The sequence below is a fragment of the Taudactylus pleione genome, unplaced genomic scaffold (genome assembly GCF_031769625.1).
Source record: "Taudactylus pleione unplaced genomic scaffold, aTauple2 ptg000066l, whole genome shotgun sequence".
Classification (NCBI taxonomy): Eukaryota; Metazoa; Chordata; class Amphibia; order Anura; family Myobatrachidae; genus Taudactylus; species Taudactylus pleione.
Window position 1 is genome coordinate 9,715,426 of NW_028284468.1, and position 22,970 is coordinate 9,738,395.

Consider the following 22,970-nt stretch of genomic DNA (forward strand, 5'->3'; position numbering starts at 1 on the left):
CAATCTGAGAATCGCCTCAGCACATGTGGTTAACTAAACCTGGGAACTGCCACCAGCAAAGGGGAACTTTAGTGTTAAAACACAGGGTAAGCCTTCGCCCTTACCTGCCATACAATTATGCACACTTAGTAAAAATAGGTAACATGAACCACATGAGGCCTTGGTTCATAAAAGCACAGATCCAGAACTAGAATTAATGTTTAATTCAAGAATATCTTCAAAGCTTATGTACAAAAAGTTACAAAGAATATAATAATTAGGGGTGAGCGGGTTCGGATTTCTGAAATCCGAACCCCCCCGAGCCCCCCCGATCCGAGTCCGATCCGAGTCAGGCTCGACTTTTTCCACCTGACTCGGATCTGAAATCGAGGCAAAACGTCATCATCCCGCCTTCCGGGTCTCGCGGGTTTTGGATCCTATATAAGGTACCTGCGTCGGCGCCATTTTCTCACTCGGCTGTGGACAGTGAAGAGGGAGGGTGGGAGTTAGGGCTGGCTGGGCTGTGTAGTGTAATGTAGTGAAGTGCAGAGTAGTGTTGTGCTGTGCTGCGCTGTGCTGCTGTTGTCCACTACTTCAAAGTCCATAGGGGCTGGCTGTGTTGTGCTGTGCTGCTGTTGTTAATAGGGGCTGTGTCCGCTACTTCAAAGTCCATAGGGGCTGGCTGGACTGTGTTGTGCAGTCAGTTCTCCATAGGGGCTGTGTCCACTCCAAAGTCCTGTGCAGTGTCCCAGTCCTAAAGGGGTGCTGTAGTGTTGTCCAGGGGGAGCTCTGTCCATTCAGGGGTGCTCCCCCCAAGTGCTAAAAAAATTATATTTTTTGTGTGTTTGTGAATTGTGTGCGCAGTAGCCGCACGTGCATCAACAAAGTAGTGCCAAGCGTGCGCCTGTGTCATAAGAAAAGGGCCGGCTGGCTTGACCGTTAAAGGGTGCTGTAACCCCCAAAGTACACTCCAGTCCAAACCAAAAAAAAATATATTTTCTGTGTTTGTGAATTGTGTGCGCAGTAGCCGCACGTGCATCAACAAAGTAGTGCCAAGCGTGCGCCTGTGTCATAAGTAAAGGGCCGGCTGGCTTAACCGTTAAAGGGTGCTGTAACCCCCAAAGTACACTCCCAACCAAAAAAATATATATTTTCTGTGTTTGTGAATTGTGTGCACAGTAGCTGCACGTGCATCAACAAAGTAGTGCCAAGCGTGCGCCTGTGTCATAAGTAAAGGGCCGGCTGGCTTGACCGTTAAAGGGTGCTGTAACCCCCAAAGTACACTCCAGTCCAAACCAAAAAAAAAAATATTTTCTGTGTTTGTGACTTGTGTGCACTGTGGCTGCACGTGCATCAACAAAGGAGCAGCGCCAAGCGTGCGCCTGTGTCCCATAAGTAAAGAGCCGGCTGGCTCATTTCTTAAAGGGTGGTGTAACCCACAAAGTGCACTACTCTCCTGCAAAAATAAAAAAATATTTTCTGTGTTTGTGTGCGCTTTAGCCGCACGTATATATCAATATAACATAAATGGAGGACCAAACTTTCTCCGATAATAATAAAATAGGGAAAGAACAAGAACCACTTCCTCCTAGTGCTGTTGCTGCTGCTGGGAGCTGTTCATCATCCCAGAGAGGAAGTAGGAACATCACTACTTTTACTAAACAATTGACCCTCCAACAGTAGCGATGAGGATGAAGTACGACAGCAGTCATCCTGAAGCAAAACGTATAACTGAGGCCTTGACTGCTATGTTGGTGTTAGACGTGCGTCCGGTATCCGCCATTAGTGCAGTGGGATTTAGACAATTGATGGAGGTAGTGTGTCCCCGGTTCCAAATCCCGTCTAGATTCCACCTGCATCCTCAAAGCAGCAGCGACAAGCGTGCGTCTGTCTGTTAAAGGGTGGTGACACCCTCAAAGTGTGCTACACAAACAATAAAAATATTCTTCTTTTTTCTGTCTTTGTGAATTGTGTGGGCTGTAGCCGCACTTGCATCCTCAAAGCAGCAGCGACAAGCATGCGTCTGTCTGTTAAAGGGTGGTGTAACCCTCAAAGTGCTCCAAAAAATAAAAAACTATTTTTTTAATGTGTTTGTGACTTGTGTGCGATGTAGCCGCACGTGCATCAACATAGTAGCAGCGCCAAGCGTGCGCCTGTGTCATAAGTCAAGGGCTGGTTTGGACATCTGGTCCGGACTGAAGGACGTGCCAACAATTTCTGACAAGTCTACTGTCACTGCATATGATACTGTCCTCAAAGCAGCAGCGACATTTGTGCGTCTGTCTGTTAAAGGGTGGTGACACCCTCAAAGTGTGCTACACAAACAATAAAAATATTGTTCTTTTTTATCTGTCTTTGTGAATTGTGTGGGCTGTAGCCGCACTTGCATCCTCAAAGCAGCTGTGACAAGCGTGCGTCTGTCTGTTAAAGGGTGGTGACACCCTCAAAGTGTGCTACACAAACAATAAAAATATTCTTCTTTTTTCTGTCTTTGTGAATTGTGTGGGCTGTAGCCGCACTTGCATCCTCAAAGCAGCAGCGACAAGCGTGCGTCTGTCTGTTAAAGGGTGGTGTAACCCTCAAAGTGCGCTCCACAAACAATAAAAATATTCTTCTTTTTTTTTCTGTCTTTGTGAATTGTGTGGGCTGTAGCCGCACTTGCATCCTCAAAGCAGCAGCGACAAGCGTGCGTCTGTCTGTTAAAGGATTACATCGGTGACAGCATCCAAGTAGGCATGTCAGACAGTCCGTACCTGTACTGGCAGGAAAAAGAAGCAATTTGGAGGTCCCTGTACAAAATGGCTCTATTTTACCTGAGTTGCCCCCCCTCCAGTGTGTACTCCGAAAGAGTGTTTAGTGCAGCCGGGAACCTTGTCAGCGAAAGGCGTAGGAGGTTGCTTCCACAAAATGTGGAGAAGATGATGTTCATAAAATGAATTATCAACTCTTCCAGGGAGACCAGCCTCCAGAACGTACAGAGGGACCTGTGGTTGTGGATTCCAGCGGGGACGAATTAATACTCTGTGAGGATGAGGATGCACACACTGAAGAGGGTGAGGAATCGGTGGATGAGGAGGATGAGGATGACATCTTGCCTCCGTAGAGCCAGTTTGTGCAGGGACAGATTAATTGCCAGCTTGTTTTGTGGGGGCCCAAACGAACCAATCATTTCAGCCACAGTTGTGTGGCAGACCCTGGCGCTGAAATGATTGGTTTGTTAAAGTGTGCATGTCTTGTTTATACAACATAAGGGTGGGTGGGAGGGCCCAAGGACAATTCCATCTTGCACCTCTTTTTTTTCTTTGCATTATGTACAGTTTGGGGCCTAGTTTTTCAAACTGCCATCCTGTCTGCCACTGCAGTTTTACGCCTAGATGGGTCATGTGTTTGTGCCGCCCACTCGTGTCGCTTAGCATAGTCATCCAGCTACCTCGGTGCAACCTTTTGGACATAAAAACACTATTGTGAGGTGTTCAGAATAGACTGGAAATGAGTGGAAATTAAGGTTATTGAGGTTAATAATAGCATAGGAGCAGAAAAACCTACAAATTCTGTGATTTTAGCTGTTTTTATGCTTTTTTTCAAAAAAATACAGATCCAAAACACAAAACCCAGAACCCAAAACACGGAAGGGTGGTTTTGGCAAAACCAATCCAGATCCAAAACACGAAGAAAGATCCAGATCCAAAACCAAAACACGAAAAGTGGCCGGTGCACACCCCTAATAATAATGTTAATAAATAATCACAGTTACTTACAATTTCCAGAAAATTAATACTATATCATTTAGTGACCCTCACTAATTCCTTAAACATAACCTTTAATAATTCCCTAAAATAACATCAGCAAAATATTTTTATTCAATTTTTCATCATATTATATAAAACAAGTGTATAAAGCTGGCCACACACTAGACCAACTTACATCCAACCAGCCAACTTGTTGATTGGTTGAAATGAAACTCTGGTAACATATGGGAGTAACTGATATCAGCAATTTGCTGCTAAATGCCAGAAAACAGATGAAAATGGTTGTTCAGACAAGTTTGCTAAATGTGTGATCTAAACAATTTGTTCAAACAACAGTTTTGGTAAAATTTTCCAGCATTTGGGAGCAAATTGCTGATTGTCATTTGCTTTCATACCTTACCAGATTTTCATTCCAACCAATCAACTAGTTGGATGGTTGGACAGAAAACCTTTATGTGTGTATGCACCTTAAGTCCCCCCTGGACTAAATCTACTGGGCAGCCCTTAGGTGTGGTCATACCTCCTTCTTGTTCCATGTGTTGGTGGATTCCCCCAGCCTCATACAGAATCCATGGCTCACTATCACCCTCCATGCTGATACTGCATATATATATATATATATGTATATATATATACAGAATAGAGTGCCTAATACAGCCATGCCATAGAGCAAGAGGTTCTGTACTTAGTCCTGTCTTAGATCCTTAGAAATTCATATACAAAGATCTTTCTTAAAACATAAAAGATTCAGCTCAATAATGCATAGAGTCAAAAAAGTTAACACATATAGCAAAATACTTTTTAATTTGCAAGAAAATACAGATTTGTATTCACAATATGCATAAAAACAGAGATTGTTTAAAACTGTAAAGAAAGTCATTAATTTTCAAGTAGTAAAAGAAATACCTAATCTGTTAGATCATGAGGTCAATTGTTAACTCACAATATGTTTCATCTGTCTATAGACTTCATTAAAGGGGATATGTTACTCTGGGACAGCCCTATATTTATATCAACCTAGTACTACCCTTTAACAATCAATTGTAACATCACTTACCAGTCTGGAGTTATCCAAGGTAGATTTCTGCATAAAACACCCACTAACATGGCACCAGCCTTGTCCTTATGTGTCACATATATATAACTATCAATCTGCATTTAATATTCATGAAAAAATGTCCAGAATAGGGGATTCAGGATAACTTCCTGTCCCCTGGTCATAACATCACTTCCGCTCCATTTCCACTCCATGCTTCTCCTCCTGTGCATTTGTGAGGATAATTTCCACCCTCACTGGGCATCTTCTGCACATGCACCGACCGTTATAGCTGTAACCCAAATTTGGACCACATGCCTTCATCCTCATTCATATTTTATGGCACCTGCAATTGTGAGGCATGTATAAATCTGTGAGACACAGGTGCAACCCACAGCTGCTTAATTTGACAATTATCCAAGGTACAAAATCACAGAAAGCCATGGGACTAAACAAGCAGGAATCTGCTGGAGAGGCACTACATGGAAGAGCAGCACCACTGGTAGGAGATTGATACTGCAATGGATTGTGACATCTACAATTTATGATCTGATCTGTCAAGCAGCACCCTTGATCTCTACTTTTTTGTTTTGGTATTTAGGAGCACATGGCAAATAAATTGACATGTGGAGGGCTGTGATGGCTTATAAAGGTTCATGTGAAGTAAATGGCTTATAAAGGTGCATGAGTGGGGCTCTGATGGCATATAAGGTAGATGTGGGGGCTCTGATGGCATATTAATTTATTACGAGTTATTTATATAGCACGCACATATTCTGCTGCACTTTACAAATAATATATTAAGGGGCATGAGGAGCAGATGGCATATAAAGGGGCATATGGAGGGAACAGATGTCTTTATTGGAGTGGTAAGAAAATGGACTTAAATCTGGCAAACAAAATGGTTGTAAGCATACTGCAGTTTTAGCCACTCTCATCGTCATCGGAAAAAAAAGTGGTAACTCTAGATTCCATGGAATTTGTGTCTATTTCTGTTACTTGTGCTTCATTTGTTTGTAAATATGGTGGTTTTAGTAACAATCATAAACATTTCTAATGACTGTGTTCAATATGCGATCCATATACCATGCCACACTTCCAGAAATAGACACAGATTAAAGATGTAACACACTTGAACTGGTATGCACGTGTTCCTCGATTGACTTGTTGTTTACTCACTGTCATTTCATTCTTCTTACTGTACTACTTAGAGCACTCTCCTTTTTCTAACAGTTCAATAACATACTGTACAACACTCACAGAGCTATTCGCTCAATGGGCCTGATCCATTACAGATCACTATTGCGATCACAGCTCCGTAATCGCACGCATGTCTGCTGCGAAAATATGCTAATGAATGCTGTCGCAATGCTGACTCACTGCCAGCTTAGAGACGCCCACTGCCTCCCACTACTGCTATCTCACATCTGTAATACCTGGCAGTCCTGTGTATACAGTACATCGGGAACATCAAGTACCATCATCCCCTCACGCATAATTACAGCAGGTCATGCCTTACTCGGAAATTGCTAACCTCGTTGCATGCAGTGAGGACACAAGCTGCATATGTCATTGCAGTGGCTAATTTATGCATATCCATGTAATGTCATTGAAACAGACAGGCACGTCTGCGTTTCTCCAACCACTCCCTCGTCCCCACCCCCAAATGCTGACATCCTATCCCTCAGTCTGTGATGGCTTTTTATCTGTGTAAGTGATCACAGTGCAAATGCAATGCTAACTCACGTGCGTGCACTTCGAAGCATCATCATGCGCAGTAAGCAATAATCATCCAACTGTGTACACTGTTGTAGTTGTAATCAGTAATTAATCAGGCCATATCTATATATCCTAATAGCTGTTGACCGTGACTTCTGCTACAAAAATTTTATTTGAGGTGTTCTAGTTGTATTGCTCTGCATAGGGGTCTTGTCGCGGGAGTGGCCCACGTGACCAGGAGTGCTATAAGGACTGATGGCAGTAATGCCTTCACCTACCACTCACACCAATGTCACTGTGTGCTCTGTGCACAGACTGCTATGTAGCCTATCCTATTTTAGTGAGCGTGGGCCCAAAGCACCTCTCCCCCACCCCTTACCGGTTGCGCATGGTGCCACACCTCTCTCTAGCATTGATGATGTCAATATATTATGTTTTGGTTATTTGCTCAGTTTTACCTTATTGATTCCTAGAAGTCGCTATTTAGCGCTGCAAGTCGCATAAGAAAGAATTGCTTTCCAGTCCAATCGTGTGGTTCCAAAGCACAAAAAGTTATTTATGTAAAAAGGGGTAACATGATGTAAGATTTAACAATTAGAGTAAAAAGCAATGAAAATAGTACAGCCCAATACATATGCGTGCGCACTGGTCCAGTATACAGTCATCAATCCAGACATCTATGGTCAGAAGAGGAAAACCGTACACTGAGATAAGACCACAGCTTATATACCTTACAGATTTCAGAGTTAACATTGGGACAAATTGACATGTTCTCATTGGTTCTTGCTTCTGGTCAATCTGGTCATTGGTCAGTTCAAACGGTGTCATCAGGGGTATGGCTCAGTCTTCCAACAGTCACATTGTGTAGCTTCCCGCCAAACAACTGGTAAAAACTGGCTACAACACCGCATACAAATTCTAACATTTTATTCAATAACTCCGTATCATCCATAACTAGCGGACGCATGATGTGACTCCTTTGCCGATAGAAACGAATGTCTGCAAATAAACAGGTATTTATTATGATACCAAACATGACATGACCACTGTATTATGAACCTTAGATCTCTTTTAAGTACATATTACACATCATAATCATCAATACCTTTAATAATTCTGGTTATTAACTATAATGTGTGGGAACCATTTTATATGTATGCGTACATGTATGTGGGTCTGTGTATTGAAATAGCAAATATGTGTTTGTATGTATGTGAATATGCATATGAGCATCTATGTGTGTGTGTGTGTGTATGTATATATATATATATATATATATATATATATATATATATATAATGTGTTTGTTATGTGCATCAGTGTATGTGTATTGTGAATTCGCACCTGTGCACATTGGATTGCACCGATGCAAAGTAGCGTCCTAGTAACACGTCATCTGACCATAGACGACTATTTCGTCAGATAAAAAACTGCAAAGTGCTCATATCCAATTATTTGACTTTGACAGTCCACCCTTTGATAGCAAACATAAAACTATCACATTATATTCTTAACCTTTTTAGTCATGCATTATAAAGTATTATCTAATGTTCTATACGGTATGACACAATTTGGTAATTGAACCATCAATAGTGCGCCTAAGGAAAGGATAAAACAACCTTTATATGCACTCAGTGGATCTATAGGGGACCATTGGTAGGATGTGGGACCTCATCGAACCTATAAAGGAAGTTTGGGGCAATTGAGACTACATTATCTATGATGTTTAACGGAACATTTACAATATATTTTACTATACATGTCCAAGCCTATTTAAATGCTATTATCTGATAGTACATTCAATTTCAGGATTGTAATGCAGTTCTTTATCAACCTTAGTACCTATACCACCCCCACCATTAGGATTTCACTTTCACGATATACCTTGGTGGTACATTTTCCACACTTTAATACAGTAGGAACACATCTGACACATAAACCAATTACTAAAATGACAAGTATAAGAATAAGGACCTTACCTACACTAGCAATCATTTCCTGGGCCCACTGCCCTAGACTGGAGAACAATTTTACAGGGTTTAGCCATGAGAACCATTCCACTACCTTTACCTCAGTCTCGTGCAAGGAAGTATTATGGTCCTTCCTAAATTCCCACTTCAGTTGTAGTATTTCATCCATTCTCCGGTCAATCACCTCTTTGGGGACATTAGTATTATTGGTGATGTACGTGCAACACTTGACACCAAATTGGGTGGCCAAAGTCACACAGTATCCACCAGTAATAGCTGTCAGGTAGTTTAACACTAGCCTATGTTGTACCAATTCCTTTTTATAAGTCTGTAGCTCCTTACCCGTATACCTGAAGGTGTCATCTTCCATCTCGGTTATGTTGTCTATTAATTTAGCCAGGTCTTGAATGTATCTTGTCACAATCGTGGGATTCAGGAGCTGTGTTCCCGGACTGGGCCTTGGATCTGTATTACTTGGCGCAGACGCTCGCTGGAGGAGACTTGGCTTAATGAAGTTTCTCCGCATGAGAGGGTGCAGCGAACTGACAGGAGTTTGAGGAATGCGGCAGTAGCGTGGTAGCTAGGAAGCTACGTGGAGCGGCTGGATAGCCGTGGGTAGATGTTGGTAGCTGAGTGGCTAAGTGGAGCGGCTGGATAGCCGAGGGTAGACGTTGGTAGCTGAGTGGCTACGTGGAGTGGCTGGATAGCCGAGGGTAGACGTTAGAAGCTGAGTGGCTACGTGGAGCGACTGGATAGCCGTGGGTAGATGTTGGTAGCTGAGTGGCTACGTGGAGCGGCTGGATAGCCGTGGGTAGACGTTGGTAGCTGAGTGGCTACGTGGAGCGGCTGGATAGCCGAGGGTAGACGTTGGTAGCTGAGTGGCTACGTGGAGCGGCTGGATAGCCGTGAGTAGACATTGGTAGCTGAGTGGCTACGTGGAGCGGCTGGATAGCTGAGGGTAGACGTTGGTAGCTGAGTGGCTACGTGGAGCGGCTGGATAGCCGAGGGTAGACGTTGGTAGCTGAGTGGCTACGTGGAGCGGCTGGATAGCTGAGGATAGACGTTGGTAGCTGAGTGGCTACGTGGAGCGGCTGGATAGCCGTGGGTAGACGTTGGTAGCTGAGTGGCTACGTGGAGCGGCTGGAGCGCAGTGGGAAGGCTTGCTTTGTTAAACTAAGAAACTAGTTGCACTGGCAACTTGTATGAGCATTGGGGATCCTTTGTAGTGGACACTGGGAGCTGACAGGCTGAGAGAGAAGGAGAAGGCTCCTCATTGGTGGTAGTGGGGTCACATGGGCAATCCAAGATGGCCGCGCCCATGGACCAGAGGACAGCGCTTCCTGGAGGTAGTCAGCGGGGACCAGCGGTCAGAAGGAGCCGGCGTGGGAGCAGCACAGCAGCGGGACCCTCCAGAGGACAACAGCGGAGACTGCCTTGAGAGATGAGGAAGGAGCGTACAGCGCTGGAGCCGGAAGACAGTGTGGGTCAGCGCCTGCACAGGTAAGCGACGGGGTCTGATTCTGGGGTCTCCAGGCCGGCGTGTGACATATCTAGAATTAATGTTCCCCGAGTGATCCTGGTGAGATCTAATGCTACCAAAATTTGGAAGCCAGTTGTTTCACTAATCAACTGCGTGGCTGTATGTTCTTCACCAGGGATCATATTTCTTTTGTGATGATGTTCATACTGCGTGTGTATGTATGGGGGTGGTGCAGTTTTGTGGATACCAATCATTTCATCATGTGTAAGGGTCTTTACCACTGGGACCAATTTACCTATAAAACATAAACCCTTGGAACTAGGAGATAACCAAGAATAAGCTCTTCTTCCACAAACATAGTATACATTATCTGGGAGGACATAATGTATATTACTATCTTGCACAATATCACAAAGTTTTAACAAAACTACTTGTGCCTATTGTCCTCATCTGTTCAAGACACATTTCAGCCTGAATAAAATTTTTACAATAACCCATAGGAACTTTTCCAATAGATTCCACATTCGGTTTGTTCCTACGTCCTCATCTCTGGGGTTCATCACTACTGGTGTGGTGAGCCATTATCTGATCCAATAAGTCTGCTTCCCAATTCTCCAGTCTGTCTATGTATGAAATGTTCAGACACAGCAAAGACCGATCTATGGAGTATTGGCACAGCTTTAAATTAGGGGACCTGGTAATGTTATACTTCCAGTCTATGGACCGCCCTCGTAATTCAAGGACCTCAGAGAACTTTAATGGGAATGATACTAATCCTACATTATGTTGTCCCTGAGGCACGTGAGTGCACACCCAACATTCAGTCTGGTTTAAGACCTTACCCACTAAGGAATAGTAATCCTCTAAAGGATGCCCGCCCAAATACAGATTACTCTTGGACTGGCACCGTTGGATGCATTTCTCATCAACTAGGGATCCACAGTACTCACAAATACAATACTCCTCAGACAATAGCCCCTCACACTGTCTCCGAGTTCCATGGCTAGCAGATCTCTTAACAATCCCTGAACTGAGTTTGACCATAGGTTGCCCTGATTGTTCTATTGCTCTCTCCTCCGACTCCACTCTATCAACATCACTATCAGCCTCCCTCTCCGTCATCTGTCCTCCGTTACAGAAATAGGGAATCCTGAAACAAATAAGAATGAGAAGAACCCTGGAACAAGAAGAAGACACAGAAACAGATCACCACTCCATTGCTGGAATATAAATCTGTACACGCCTCTAGCTCAGGTGTTTTCATTGCAGTCTCTAGTTCTCCCGGAATAGGCTCGCAATCGACAGGTCCACGCCATCTGTCTCGATTTCGCCTTGTATCTCCTTCAGGTGGCTGACCTTTCTGCAGTAAGTGGAATGCACCCAGATATCTCTTTCTGCTACCTTCAAAGACGTGGTACTTGTCATCAACACCTGATAAGGACCTTCCCACCAGTCTGTCACACAACCCGAGCATAAGAAATTTCATATCATAACATATTCTCCAGGTTCAACATCATGACAGTTTGTTTCTGGCATATAAGGTAACAACATTTTCAGTTTATGTTGCTGTTGTTTCAACTGTCTACTCATTTTTATAAGATATTTCACAGTAACCTCATTATTACTCTTCAAATCATCCTGTGAACTTATAATCAAATGAGGTTGCCTTCCAAACAGTATCTCAAAGGGGGACAGATTAAGAGGAGGTCTGGGAGAGGTTCTGATGCTATGGAGGACGAGCGGTAAGGCTTCTGGCCATCCTAATCCAGTTTCAGCCATGATCTTACTCAGTTTATTCTTAATAGTACCGTTCTTCTCTACACCTTCGCACTGGCTTGCAGTCGGTAGGGGCTGTGAAGTCTACTATTAATTCCTATAAGCTTACACATGTTTTGGAAAACATCACCAGTTAAATGAGTACCCTTATCACTTTCTATGATTCTAGAGATACCGTATCTGCATACAAACTCCTGAACAATCTTTTTAGCAGTAAAAACAGCAGTATTAGTGGCAGCTGGATATGTTTCTACCCAATTAGAGAATACATCAGTACAAACTAATACATACTTGAGATTCCTGCAAGGTGGTAATTGAATGAAGTCAATTTGTATTACCTGAAAAGGACCATCTGTCGGAGGGATATGGGATGGCTCGGTTGGTATTGTCTTCCTGACATTTTTCCTCAAACAAGTCAGACAGGACATTGCTTTCTTTCCAGCTTGAGAAGAAAAGCCTGGTGCACACCAATATGCTTTGACCAACTTGCACATACCTTCATTTCCCAGGTGAGTCAGACCATGTGCTGCCTCAGCCAGGCTTGGGTAGTATGCCCTGGGAGCAACAGGCCTACCATGTCCATCTCTCCAGACTCCTGAGGACTCCTGACCACATCCCTTCGATCTCCAGACCGCCTTTTCCTGTAGGGAACACAAATCTTGCATTTCAATTAATTTCTGTGTCTATTGTCTGGAAGACCATCACTTTGTTAGTTTTTATGTTTGTGTGCAACCCTGCTGCCCATTTGGCAGCTTCATCTGCTCTGTTATTGCCCATTGACACCGGGTCTTCTGTGGGCTTTGCATTTGATGACAGCTACTGCCTTTCGTAACTGAATTTCTGTCAGAAGTCCTTTAATGTGTTGTGAATGTGTGACTGGTGTGCCTGCTGCTGTCATAAAGTTCCTAAGATGCCAAAGAGCCCCAAAATCATGTACTACCATGAAGGAGTACCTAGAGTCAGTGTATATGTTAGCTGATTTACCTTCTGCCAACTCACATGCTCTCCTTAATGCCACCAGTTCACCTGGGCTGAGTGAGGTGGACCAAGTGGTTCTGCTTCTACAACATCCTCGTCATCTACAACAGCATAACCTGTGCATAATTCTCCTGTGTCTGTCTGTCTATGACAACTCCCATCTGTGTAAAACATAAAATCTACATCTTCTAATGGCGTGTCACATATATCTGGTCTTGCAGTAAAGGTCTGATTCAAATATTCCATATAATCATGTTTGTCAGTATACCTGCAAAACTCACCTTCAACCAGAAACTCACCTCCTTCCACCCTTTGTGCATCTCGAGGCACATATGGTAAGTACATTGCTGGATTTAACGTATTGCACCGTTTAATGGTGATATTTGCAGGTGCCATCAGAGCTAGTTCCAATTTTGTGAACCTTGCTGACAAGACGTGTCTGGTTTGGGCAGAATTCAACAAAGCAGATAATGCATGTGGTGTATAGACAGTTGTATCATGCCCTAATACTACATCCTCGCTCTTGTTTACCAGAAGAGCAGTTGCAGCTACACTTCTTAAACACGTAGGGAGTGATCTTGCCACAGTGTCCAATTGTGCATTGTAGTATGCTACAGGTCTGCTAGCATCACCATGTTTCTGTGTGAGGACACCTGCTGCGCAGCCATCAGCTTCCGTACAAAATAACTCAAAGGGTTTTTCATAATTTGGTATTTCCAAGGCAGGTGCTCTCGTCAGACTATCCTTAAGGTTAAGGAAAGCCTGCTCTGTCTCCTCAGTGTGTGTGACACGGTTAAGTTTCGAGGATGAAACTAAGTCCTGCAATGGTAATGCCACAATAGAAAAACCTGGGATCCACGTCCTGCAGTATCCACACATGCCGAAGAAGGTACGGATTTGCTGCTGGTTTTGCGGCAGTGTCATGGTCTATATGGCCTGAATTCTGTCCGCTGTCAAGTATCTTAGCCCCTGGGTTAGACAGTGTCCCAAGTATTTGACCTTAGTCTGTAATTTGTCCTTTGCAACCTTGTGCCCTGTTTGTGAATGATGAAGCAACAACAGCTTAGTATCATTTAAACATGACATAAATGAATCAGAGCACAACAAGAAATCATCTACATATTGAATGAGGATAGACCCATTGCTTGGTTGAAAATATTGTAAACAGTTGTGTAAAGCCTGAGAGAAAATACTGGGGCTATCTATGAAACCCTGGGGCAATCGTGTCCATGTGTATTGTACCCCTCTGTAGGAAAATGCAAATAGATATTGACAGTCAGGGTGAAGAGGAACAGAGTAGAATGCAAAACATAAATCAATGACAGTAAAATGGGTAGCAGGCGGTGGAATCTGCATGAGGATGATAGCTGGATTGGGTACTACAGGGAATTGTTTTTCAACAACTTTGTTAACCCCCCTAAGATCCTGTACTAATCTTTAGCCCCTCCCCCCAGCCTTCTTCACTTTAAAAATGGGACTGTTGGCTGGACTAGCTGTACAAATTAAAATCCCTAGTTGCAATGACCTCGCAATTATGGGATACACCCCTAGTTCCACCTCAGGCTTTAATGGGTACTGAGGGATTTTTGGAGCCTGCCTACCACTCTTCAAGTTAACCATTACAGGGGCTACATTTGCTATCAATCCAGTGTCCTGTCCATCTTTGTTCCAGAGGGAACCCGATATTTGCAATAACATCTCTTTTACCTGAGATGGACTTTGTTCTAGAATGGCAGAGTGCAACATTAACCTGTGCGGTGTGTCCAATATGTCCTGTACCTCATGCTCAACCTTTTCCAGTATATCTAGGAATATACCATCAGGGGTACAGTATATGACACATCCCATTTTACACAGCAAATCCCTTCCCAGCAGGTTAGTAGGAGCTACCGCTGCAGGGAGAAAGGAATGCTTGGTTTGCAGAGGCCCAATAGTAACATCTGCAGATCTGGTTAAAGGGTAATGCTGTACCCTCCCCGTTACTCCCATGGCTGGTATGGTCTTGTTGGTAACCTGTAAATTAAATGAAGACGTTATCATGAATCTGGTCGCCCCTGTATCTACAAGAAAAGTGTGTTTAGTACCAGATATATCAACTGTCATTGTAGGTTCTTCCCTAGTATTCTCAGTTAACCTGACTGGCTGTAGACTACATCTGGGACGCTTTGGCTACTTTCACTAGAGATTCTGACCAGTGAACAAATTAAACAAGTTGTGTCCACTCACTTCCACCCGTTGTGCACAGCCAACCGCTAAGCGTTTTTTTTGTTAGCTTGCACAACGAGGTAACAGAAAGCAGCCTATGCAATTACTCTGCTTTCCGGACAAATTAACCAAGCTTTGTCCAACCGCTTCCTACTTTGAGTTACTCCCCACTGGTAACCTTGCCAGTGATTTCCTCCACCACAACCAATTCACAATCACGGTTCACACAACCATGCGGTCCGATCGCATTGCCCAGAGACACTAACCTATCAATGGACTTTTGCGATTACAATTGGAAGTTGACCGAGAAACAACCTCTAGTTTCTCACCCAGTTATACCTGCTATGTATACTGCCACGGCTGTACTACCCGCCTCTTGGATACCTTGCCGGCCCTGTCTATTTTCAACAGTTCAAAAAGCAAAAACCTTTTCCGTTTTTCTTTTTCCTTTTCACATCAACAGCACACATTCACATTCATATACCTTTGTTTTCTGGCCAGAAAAATGCTTTCCCCAGCGACAATACCTATTCAGAGGTTTTAACAAGTGATACAAGACTATCTATCAAAATGAATGCTTAAACATGTGGCAGTACTACAAGGAAGACGCATACGCTATTTGCAAATCGCCTATTGCAGCGCAAAAGTGACAATAAAAGATATAGACTTTTCTCTCTTGTCCCTGGATTCTAATCAGCGCTCCTTAGAGAACACAAAAACAGATATTCGATTTCACAACATAAAGTACAAAACAGGCTTTAAACACATTGTGTTCTTACCCGTGCATGACGCGTCCACCCTTTGTTGAAGAACCGAAATCCGTACAATATGCGTGATCTCCGGTAGCGAGATAGAGGTAGATCAGTCACGAGCCCCCATCTATTGATTCCTATAAGTCGCTTAAGAAAGAATTGCTTTCCAGTCCAATTGTGTGGTTCCAAAGCACAAAAAGTTATTTATGTAAAAAGGGGTAACACGATGTAAGATTTAACAATTAGAGTAAAAAGCAATGAAAATAGTACAGCCCAATACATACACGTGCGCACTTGTCCCAGTATACAGTCATCAATCCAGACGGCTGTGGTCGCAAGAAGATGCCCGTACACTGAGATCAGCCCACAGCTTATATACCTTACAGGTTTCAGAGTTAACAATGGGACAAATTGACAGGTTCTCATTGGTTCTTGCTTCTGGTCAATCTGGTCATTGGTCAGTTCATATGGTGTCATCAGGGGTATGGCTCAGTCCTCAAAGGGTCACATTGTGTAGCTTCCCGCCGAACTGGTTAAAACTGGCTACAACACTGCATACAAGTTATAACATTTTATTCAATAACTCCCTATCATCCATAACTAGTGGATGCATGATGCGACTCCTTTGCTGATAGAAACGGATGTCTGCAAATAAACAGGTATTTATTATGATACCAAACATGACATGTCCACTGTATTGTGAACCTTAGATCTCTTTTAAGTACTTATTACACATCATAATTATTAATACCTTTAATAACTCTGGTTATTAACTATAATGTGTGGGAACCATGTTATATGTATGTGTTCGCATATGTGCCTCTGTGTATTGAAATAGCAAATATGTGTATGTATGTATGTGAATACGCATACATACAGACACAGCGTCATATATATATATATATAAATATATATATGTCTGTGTGCGTTATGTGCATCAGTGTACTGTATTTCTATTGTGGATTCGCACCTGTGCACATTGGATTGCACTGACGCAAAGTAGTGTCCTAGTAACACGTCATCCGACCATTGACGACTATACCGTCAGATAATAACTGCAAAGCAATCATATCCAATTATTTGACTATGACAACCTTGATGGATCGAGATGAAACACAGTGCAGGTTATTTCTAGGTGTTTCCACTACAAAATGATGCAGTTTTCGTTAAAATAATTTCAGTCATTTTTGCACCAACTTGGAACAAACAGATAGACACAACGTTCCTATTAGTATATAGATATACACAAATACCTGTTACATAACTCCCAACTCGCGACAGTCCCTAGTCAGTCCCTCTTTTGTGGCACTGTCCTACCTGGAATTGGTATGATTTACCGCTGGACCCCTGCACAGTGGTTGGGATCCCGACACCAGGAGGCCGGCAGAGGAGGAAATCCCGATCGTCGAAGGTAAGTATTAGCTAACCTATTTCTAACCCCCTAACCCTAACACTCCTTTAGGGTGCCTAACCCTAACCTTCCCCCCAAAGTGCCTAACCCTAATCCCCCTCTAAGTGCCTAAACCTAACCCGCCTTCCCCGCCGCCTAAACCTAAGTCCCCCAGGCGAGTGCCTAACCCTAAATCCCCCCCCAGGGGTGCCTAACCCTAAACCTCCCTCCCCCTAGCCTAACCCTAAACTCCCAGGGGGGTGCCTAACCCTAAGTCCCTCTCGGGAGCCCTAAACCTGTCCGCAGCGGCGCCCGGCATCACTTCAATCGGGATGCCGGGCGCCGGTCTCCCGGCGTCAGTAAAATGACAGGCACCTAGATTTAGACGCCTGTCATTTAACCCTCGCCGGGATTAAGCAGTCAGGAAGCCGGCTGTCGGGATTAGGTCCGCTGGCTTCCCGACTGCATACCGTCCTACCCTATCCGGAAAGTTCTGCTTTTCAAAGCTTGATACATATGGGGATTGCTGCAAACCTCAGAAAACTGTAGTTTTTTTAGGTTTGACAGCATTTTACATCCAGTCAGATAAAAAAATTCCTATATACAGTATTCTATTAACAACAAAAGACCCAGTAGTAGAATAGCTTTCCATATAGGCTTACTGACATTCAGAGTGCCCCTTACGGTAGGTGCAGGTGGCATGGTGCCATGATCATGTCATCATGGCTTGTAAGAGACTTACTTACTATTTTGGGGTTCTGGGAGAGCCCCCCGAGAATTTAGGAGTTTCCCAGATGTTCAAGTAGAGCAGGTAAGTGTGATTCAGCATTCTAGAATATTCAGAAATAAAATTCTACATAGCAGCATTTCTTGTGGCCACCATCAGTCCGGAAATTGCTTCCATTGTTTTTCAGGTCTTTGTCTCATCAGGGTACAGAGGGCCCGATTGAGATCCGGTCGCAATGCAGCGATCGCATGATATGCCGATTGTCGCCCATCTGCGCATGCGTATGAGTCAATGTGTGCATGCACGAACCAGTCTTTGTGATCGGGAAGCGATCGTCCAGAACACACAGACAGCCCACTAGTTTGAGTGACAGAAAGTGCCATTTGTGGGTGGTAACGGGTAGGTGCTGCGAATGCAGGTGTGTCTGACCGTCAAAATGACATTTAAAGGGCGTGCATAATTACAGTGGAGCGCCATTGTACTCATCACCTGGCTCTTTTTTTGACTCCAGCACTCGCAGTGCTTGTGGTAGAACTGCGAGTATGCCTCTGATGGTTCTCGATGTTACTGATTGTTTTATACACTTCCTGGAGATGACGTGTGCTGTGAAGGGAAAGTGGGCATCATTAGACCAGCTTGCAATCGTTTTTTTTGGCTCACGCTAAGACACAGAGGGCGTCCTTAAGCCAGGCCATGCGATCGCAGGATTTGCATACTCAGCCCCTGACGGCTGCGTGCGATCGCTGCATTGCGACCAGGTCTGAATTGGGACCAGAGATTCTCTGAACAGCTGGGAGGGAATGGCTTCTAAATCAATTACTGGAGTGACTGGATGGTGGCACTTACAAGATATTTTACCACTGCCAACATGAAGTATCATAGGGATGACTCTTTCACACACATTTAATTTTAGTGCTTGGTAACCTTTATGCTCTATTGAGCCCTGATGAGTGAGAAATTTCTTTTTATTTTTTTTAATAATTATTTAGTTTGTGGTTCCTATTATACTAATTTAAAAAAGTTATATTTTAACTACTTTGCATAAATCCAAGAGTGCACCAATAAGGAGCTTTCTTTTTTGACTCTGTGAATCAACCGACTGAGGGCCTGATTTAGTACGGACTGCTATTGCCATCGCAGCTCTGTAATCGCACGTAGTGCTGCTGCGAAAATATGCTAATGTTTGCAACTGCTGAACCAGCAGAGACACACACTATCGCTTTCTCACATCCATAATATCTCGCTGTCCTGCGTACACATCGGTAACATCGAGGAACATCGGCCTGCCATACACAATTACAGCAGCTCTGACCTGTCTCAGAAATTGAAACTTTCTGTGCAAGACGTATGCAATTGCAGTGACTAATTTATGAACGCCCATGTAACGGCATTCAAATGGGCAGACAGGCCTGCGTTTCTCCAACCACTCCCCCGTCACCACCCCCAAACGCTGACGTCCCATCACTCACTCTGCCAGGGACGGATCTCCCACTAGGCAACCTAGTCGTTCGCCTAGCCCCCGTTTACGGACACCTTTGTGCGTGCAGCCAGTGAGCAGTGAAAAAAGGGTGACAGTGACACCCACACACAACACACAGGCTCACCGTCACAGAGTCCGCGGCCCGCCGCCGCCCTGTCCCAGCTGCTCCACCTAGCTTTGGCCGCGGACCACTCCAGCAGCCACTCTGCCAGGCCCACCGGCCACCAGCAGCAGCACCCAGCAATGCCAGGCAGGTAGGTTATTAGTCTGATGAGGTGCCTGCAACTGGATGGGAGAAAGGTACTGTGTGTTTGATGGGAGGTGGATCTGTGCTGTGAAGGCAAAGGTGGGGTTCTCTGCTGTGACGACAGGGGGGGGGGGTTCTGTGCTGTGAGGGCAGGGGGGGGAGTCTGTGCTGAGAGGGCAGAGAGGGGAACTTTGCTGAAAGGGCAGAGGGGGGAACTGGGCTGTGAGGGACAAGGAGTCTGTGCTGCGAGGGGAGAGGGGGCCTGTGCTGTGAGGAGAGAGGGGTGCTTAAAGGGGAGAGACTGTGCTGTGTGGGTGGAAGGTTTTGTACTGAGTGGGATCTGTGCTTTCAGGAGAGAAGGCTTCTGTGCTGTGAGGGTAGAGGGGTCTGTGCTGTGAGGGGAGAGGGTCCTGTGCTGAGAGGGGAGAGCTGTTTGTACTGTGAGTAGAGAGGGGTGCTCAGAGGGGTCTGTGCTGTAAGTAGAGGGGTGCTGTGATGGTAGAGGGGTGGGGAGAATGGTTCATTAATTAGGAATGAAAGTATAGTGCTATGGATTGTTTGAGGGAGGGGGGCCCCAAAACCAGTATCTTGCCTAGGGCCCCATGAGGTCTAAATCCGGCTCTGCACTCTGCAATGGCTTCCTGTGTACATGCATGATCGCAGTGCTATCTCAATTCTATCCTGCGCACGTGCACTGCAGTGCCTATGCATGCACAGTATGCACTGCCGGCTGATCTGAGTACGCGGTTACAATTGCAATCCATGCGGACTCAGGCCCAGTGTACGTTGTTATTCTTAACTCCATGATGCACCACTAACACAGATAATATACAGTAGCTATCACTTTATGTGAATTATTACAACTATAGTTGGTTTTTCAAATGACATAATTACACTCCTGTGCAGAATCAGATCCATTTAACCTTGTTAACATTTAGAACCTGTCGACATTCTGACTGTTAACAAATTCTATCACACCCGTACATAAAGCTGAATATTAATCAGTGAAACAAGTATTAATTGATGGACAGTTGGGTGTTTTAGCAATTCTTTTCTATTGTTTATCACTGAGGGCCTCATTTATAGATGCATGTAAATTAGATATTTACACAAATATCTGATGTTTGCAGATTTGCGTATGTGCAGGAGCCGCAATATGAACGTGCAGATCTGTTTCTACGATGTCGGTTGCAGTGCCGCTAAGCCTAAGCATGATTGACATGTCTTTGGTATTTGGGGCGGTGATGGGGTGGCTACAGTAAGCGTTCCAGATAACAGTGCATTGTTGGGCCATGTTTTCTGAGCATGCCAAAGCCATTGGCTGCATCCTTGGACGAGGCTTCAGTGGTCCCGGCAGTATGATTTGCTGGACACCCTGAGTAACCTGATCTTGCTTTTATCAGGTGCATTTTAATTTGAACCAGAGGTTCTCAAACTCGGTCCTCAGGACCCCACACAGTTCATGTTTTCCAGGTCACCCAGCAGGTGCACATGTATAGTCATTACTCACTAACACATTTTAAAAGATCCACAGGTGGAGCTAATTATGTCACTTGTGATTCTGAGAGGAGACCTGGAAAACATGCACTGTTTGGGGTCCTGAGGAACAAGTTTGAGAACCTGTGGTCTACAATATACAATTTTGGACGCTTGCAGTAGAGTATTGTGAGAGAGAATATGGGTGTGAATTGGGTGATTTAAACCAATCTGAACATAAAAAAAATAGCTTTTTTTATTTTTCTGATCATTTGATAGGTATAAGAAGCATTGCGGCATACTGCTTATCATCCATTCATATTTCTTCTGCTGCATTTTATTAATGCCACCAAACAAGTAGAACCCTTTTAACATCTTATAATTATATTGATTATTTTCTTAGAAATCCACTGTAATTAAATATCTTCTGATGTGTTATATAGACCGTTAATCAAGCACGCTTATGTTTACTAAACAATCTTATTTTTTATTATTTATTATGAACAGATAATGGGACATGTTGACGAGCTTAACAATGAATTTCCAATAGTGGTGGAAGAGCTAGAAAATTGCAAGAAAGAGTTGCTGATTATCGCTGATGACATAGACAAGTTCCATAAAGGAGCCACCATTGCCAGTGTGACAGGAAGTTCCTTTGGAATAGCGGGTGTGATCACCTCCATTGTAGGCCTAGCCCTGGCCCCTGTAACGCTGGGTTCGTCTCTGATTGTCAGTGCGGTTGGCATTGCTGTGGCTGTGGCTGGAGGGGTCACAAGTGCAGCAGCTTCTATAGCTGATACTGTAAATATTAAAAAGAAATGTAACAGAGTAGAAGAGATCATTAAGGGAATTAATAGGAAGTTGGCTATACTAGAAGAGATTAAGCAAAAAATTGAATGTACATTAGAAGTTCTTATGACAGTACTGGGTGTGGAACAAATGGAAAGTATGGGCAAAATTGGGGGGAGATCGGCATTCCTGGCAGTAGAAATGGGGCGATTGATACAGCTGGGCAGAATAACTGCTGTAGCCGTGCGAGGCACCCAGATAGTAGCAGAGGGGGCTCAGGCACTTAGAGTTGTGTCTGGAGTGTTTGCTGCACTCTTCATATTGGTTGACACTTATTTTATTGTAAAAGGAGCAAAAGATCTGTACAATGGGGGTAAAACAGAGGCAGCTGCTCAGATACGAGAGATTGCTAACAACCTACAAGGAACCATTGATGATCTGAAAGAACAATATAAGGAGCTAAGAAGGGAAAATAATAAACTGCTAAAAATGGTATAAAATGTGACCCAAGCTGTATTCAAGCACGGATAGTTCACTTATAATCCATATATTATGCTTAATGTATGTTAATATTTCTGAGCTTTGCACCACTGACAATTTAATAATCATGGAACTAATTTATTTTATTCCTACTGTGCTACAGAGAATGTGGGTAAAGATTCTATTTAACACTGCAGTTCAAAACTAATAAGTTTTCTGAAACTCAGTAACAGATTGTTTTTACATGTCTCACAATACAGAATGTTTTAATTTGTGCATAATAATCCTGTATATACTGTACAGTGGCCAATAAACGGTTTTGTCATCCCATGCTGGCCTTCCATTGAAAGCTGTATTCGCTTTTCTTTATTTGATTTGATATTTATGTTTGAAGTTAGATTGAACTGATATTTGGCTGGACAGACTGGTAAGCTTATAGGTACCCATACACGGTGCGATATGCACCTTACAACGTGACAGGGAATCCGATGGCCGACATATTGGGAGGTCCTCACACAGGGAGCGATGATATGTCGGCACCCCCCTAACCCACCCGCTGATATGTCGGCACCCCCTCCCCCACCCGCATAGCGCTGTATGGGATAGTACATCGCATCCCCAGAACAAGTGAACATGCACATGCACGTGAAGATTTGGAGGTGCGATGTACGACCCCACGGGAGCGCACACTGGCTGATATCATGCCCATATGCCCATATAGCTATACGATATAGCAG

At 43.9% G+C, this 22,970-nt stretch overlaps 1 protein-coding gene across 2 annotated transcripts in view; it reads left to right on the top strand.

Annotated features, from left to right (window-relative positions):
- Positions 1–22,384, top strand: part of LOC148534438 (apolipoprotein L3-like) — a 75,025-nt gene extending 52,641 nt beyond the window's left edge. For both annotated transcript variants that reach the window (XM_088466859.1, XM_088466861.1), the window contains one exon: positions 21,472–22,384. In XM_088466859.1, the coding sequence (XP_088322985.1) occupies positions 21,472–22,251 (780 nt within the window). In that variant the 3' untranslated portion in view covers positions 22,252–22,384. The remainder of the gene's footprint in view (positions 1–21,471) is intronic.
- The last annotated feature ends 586 nt before the right edge of the window (positions 22,385–22,970 follow it).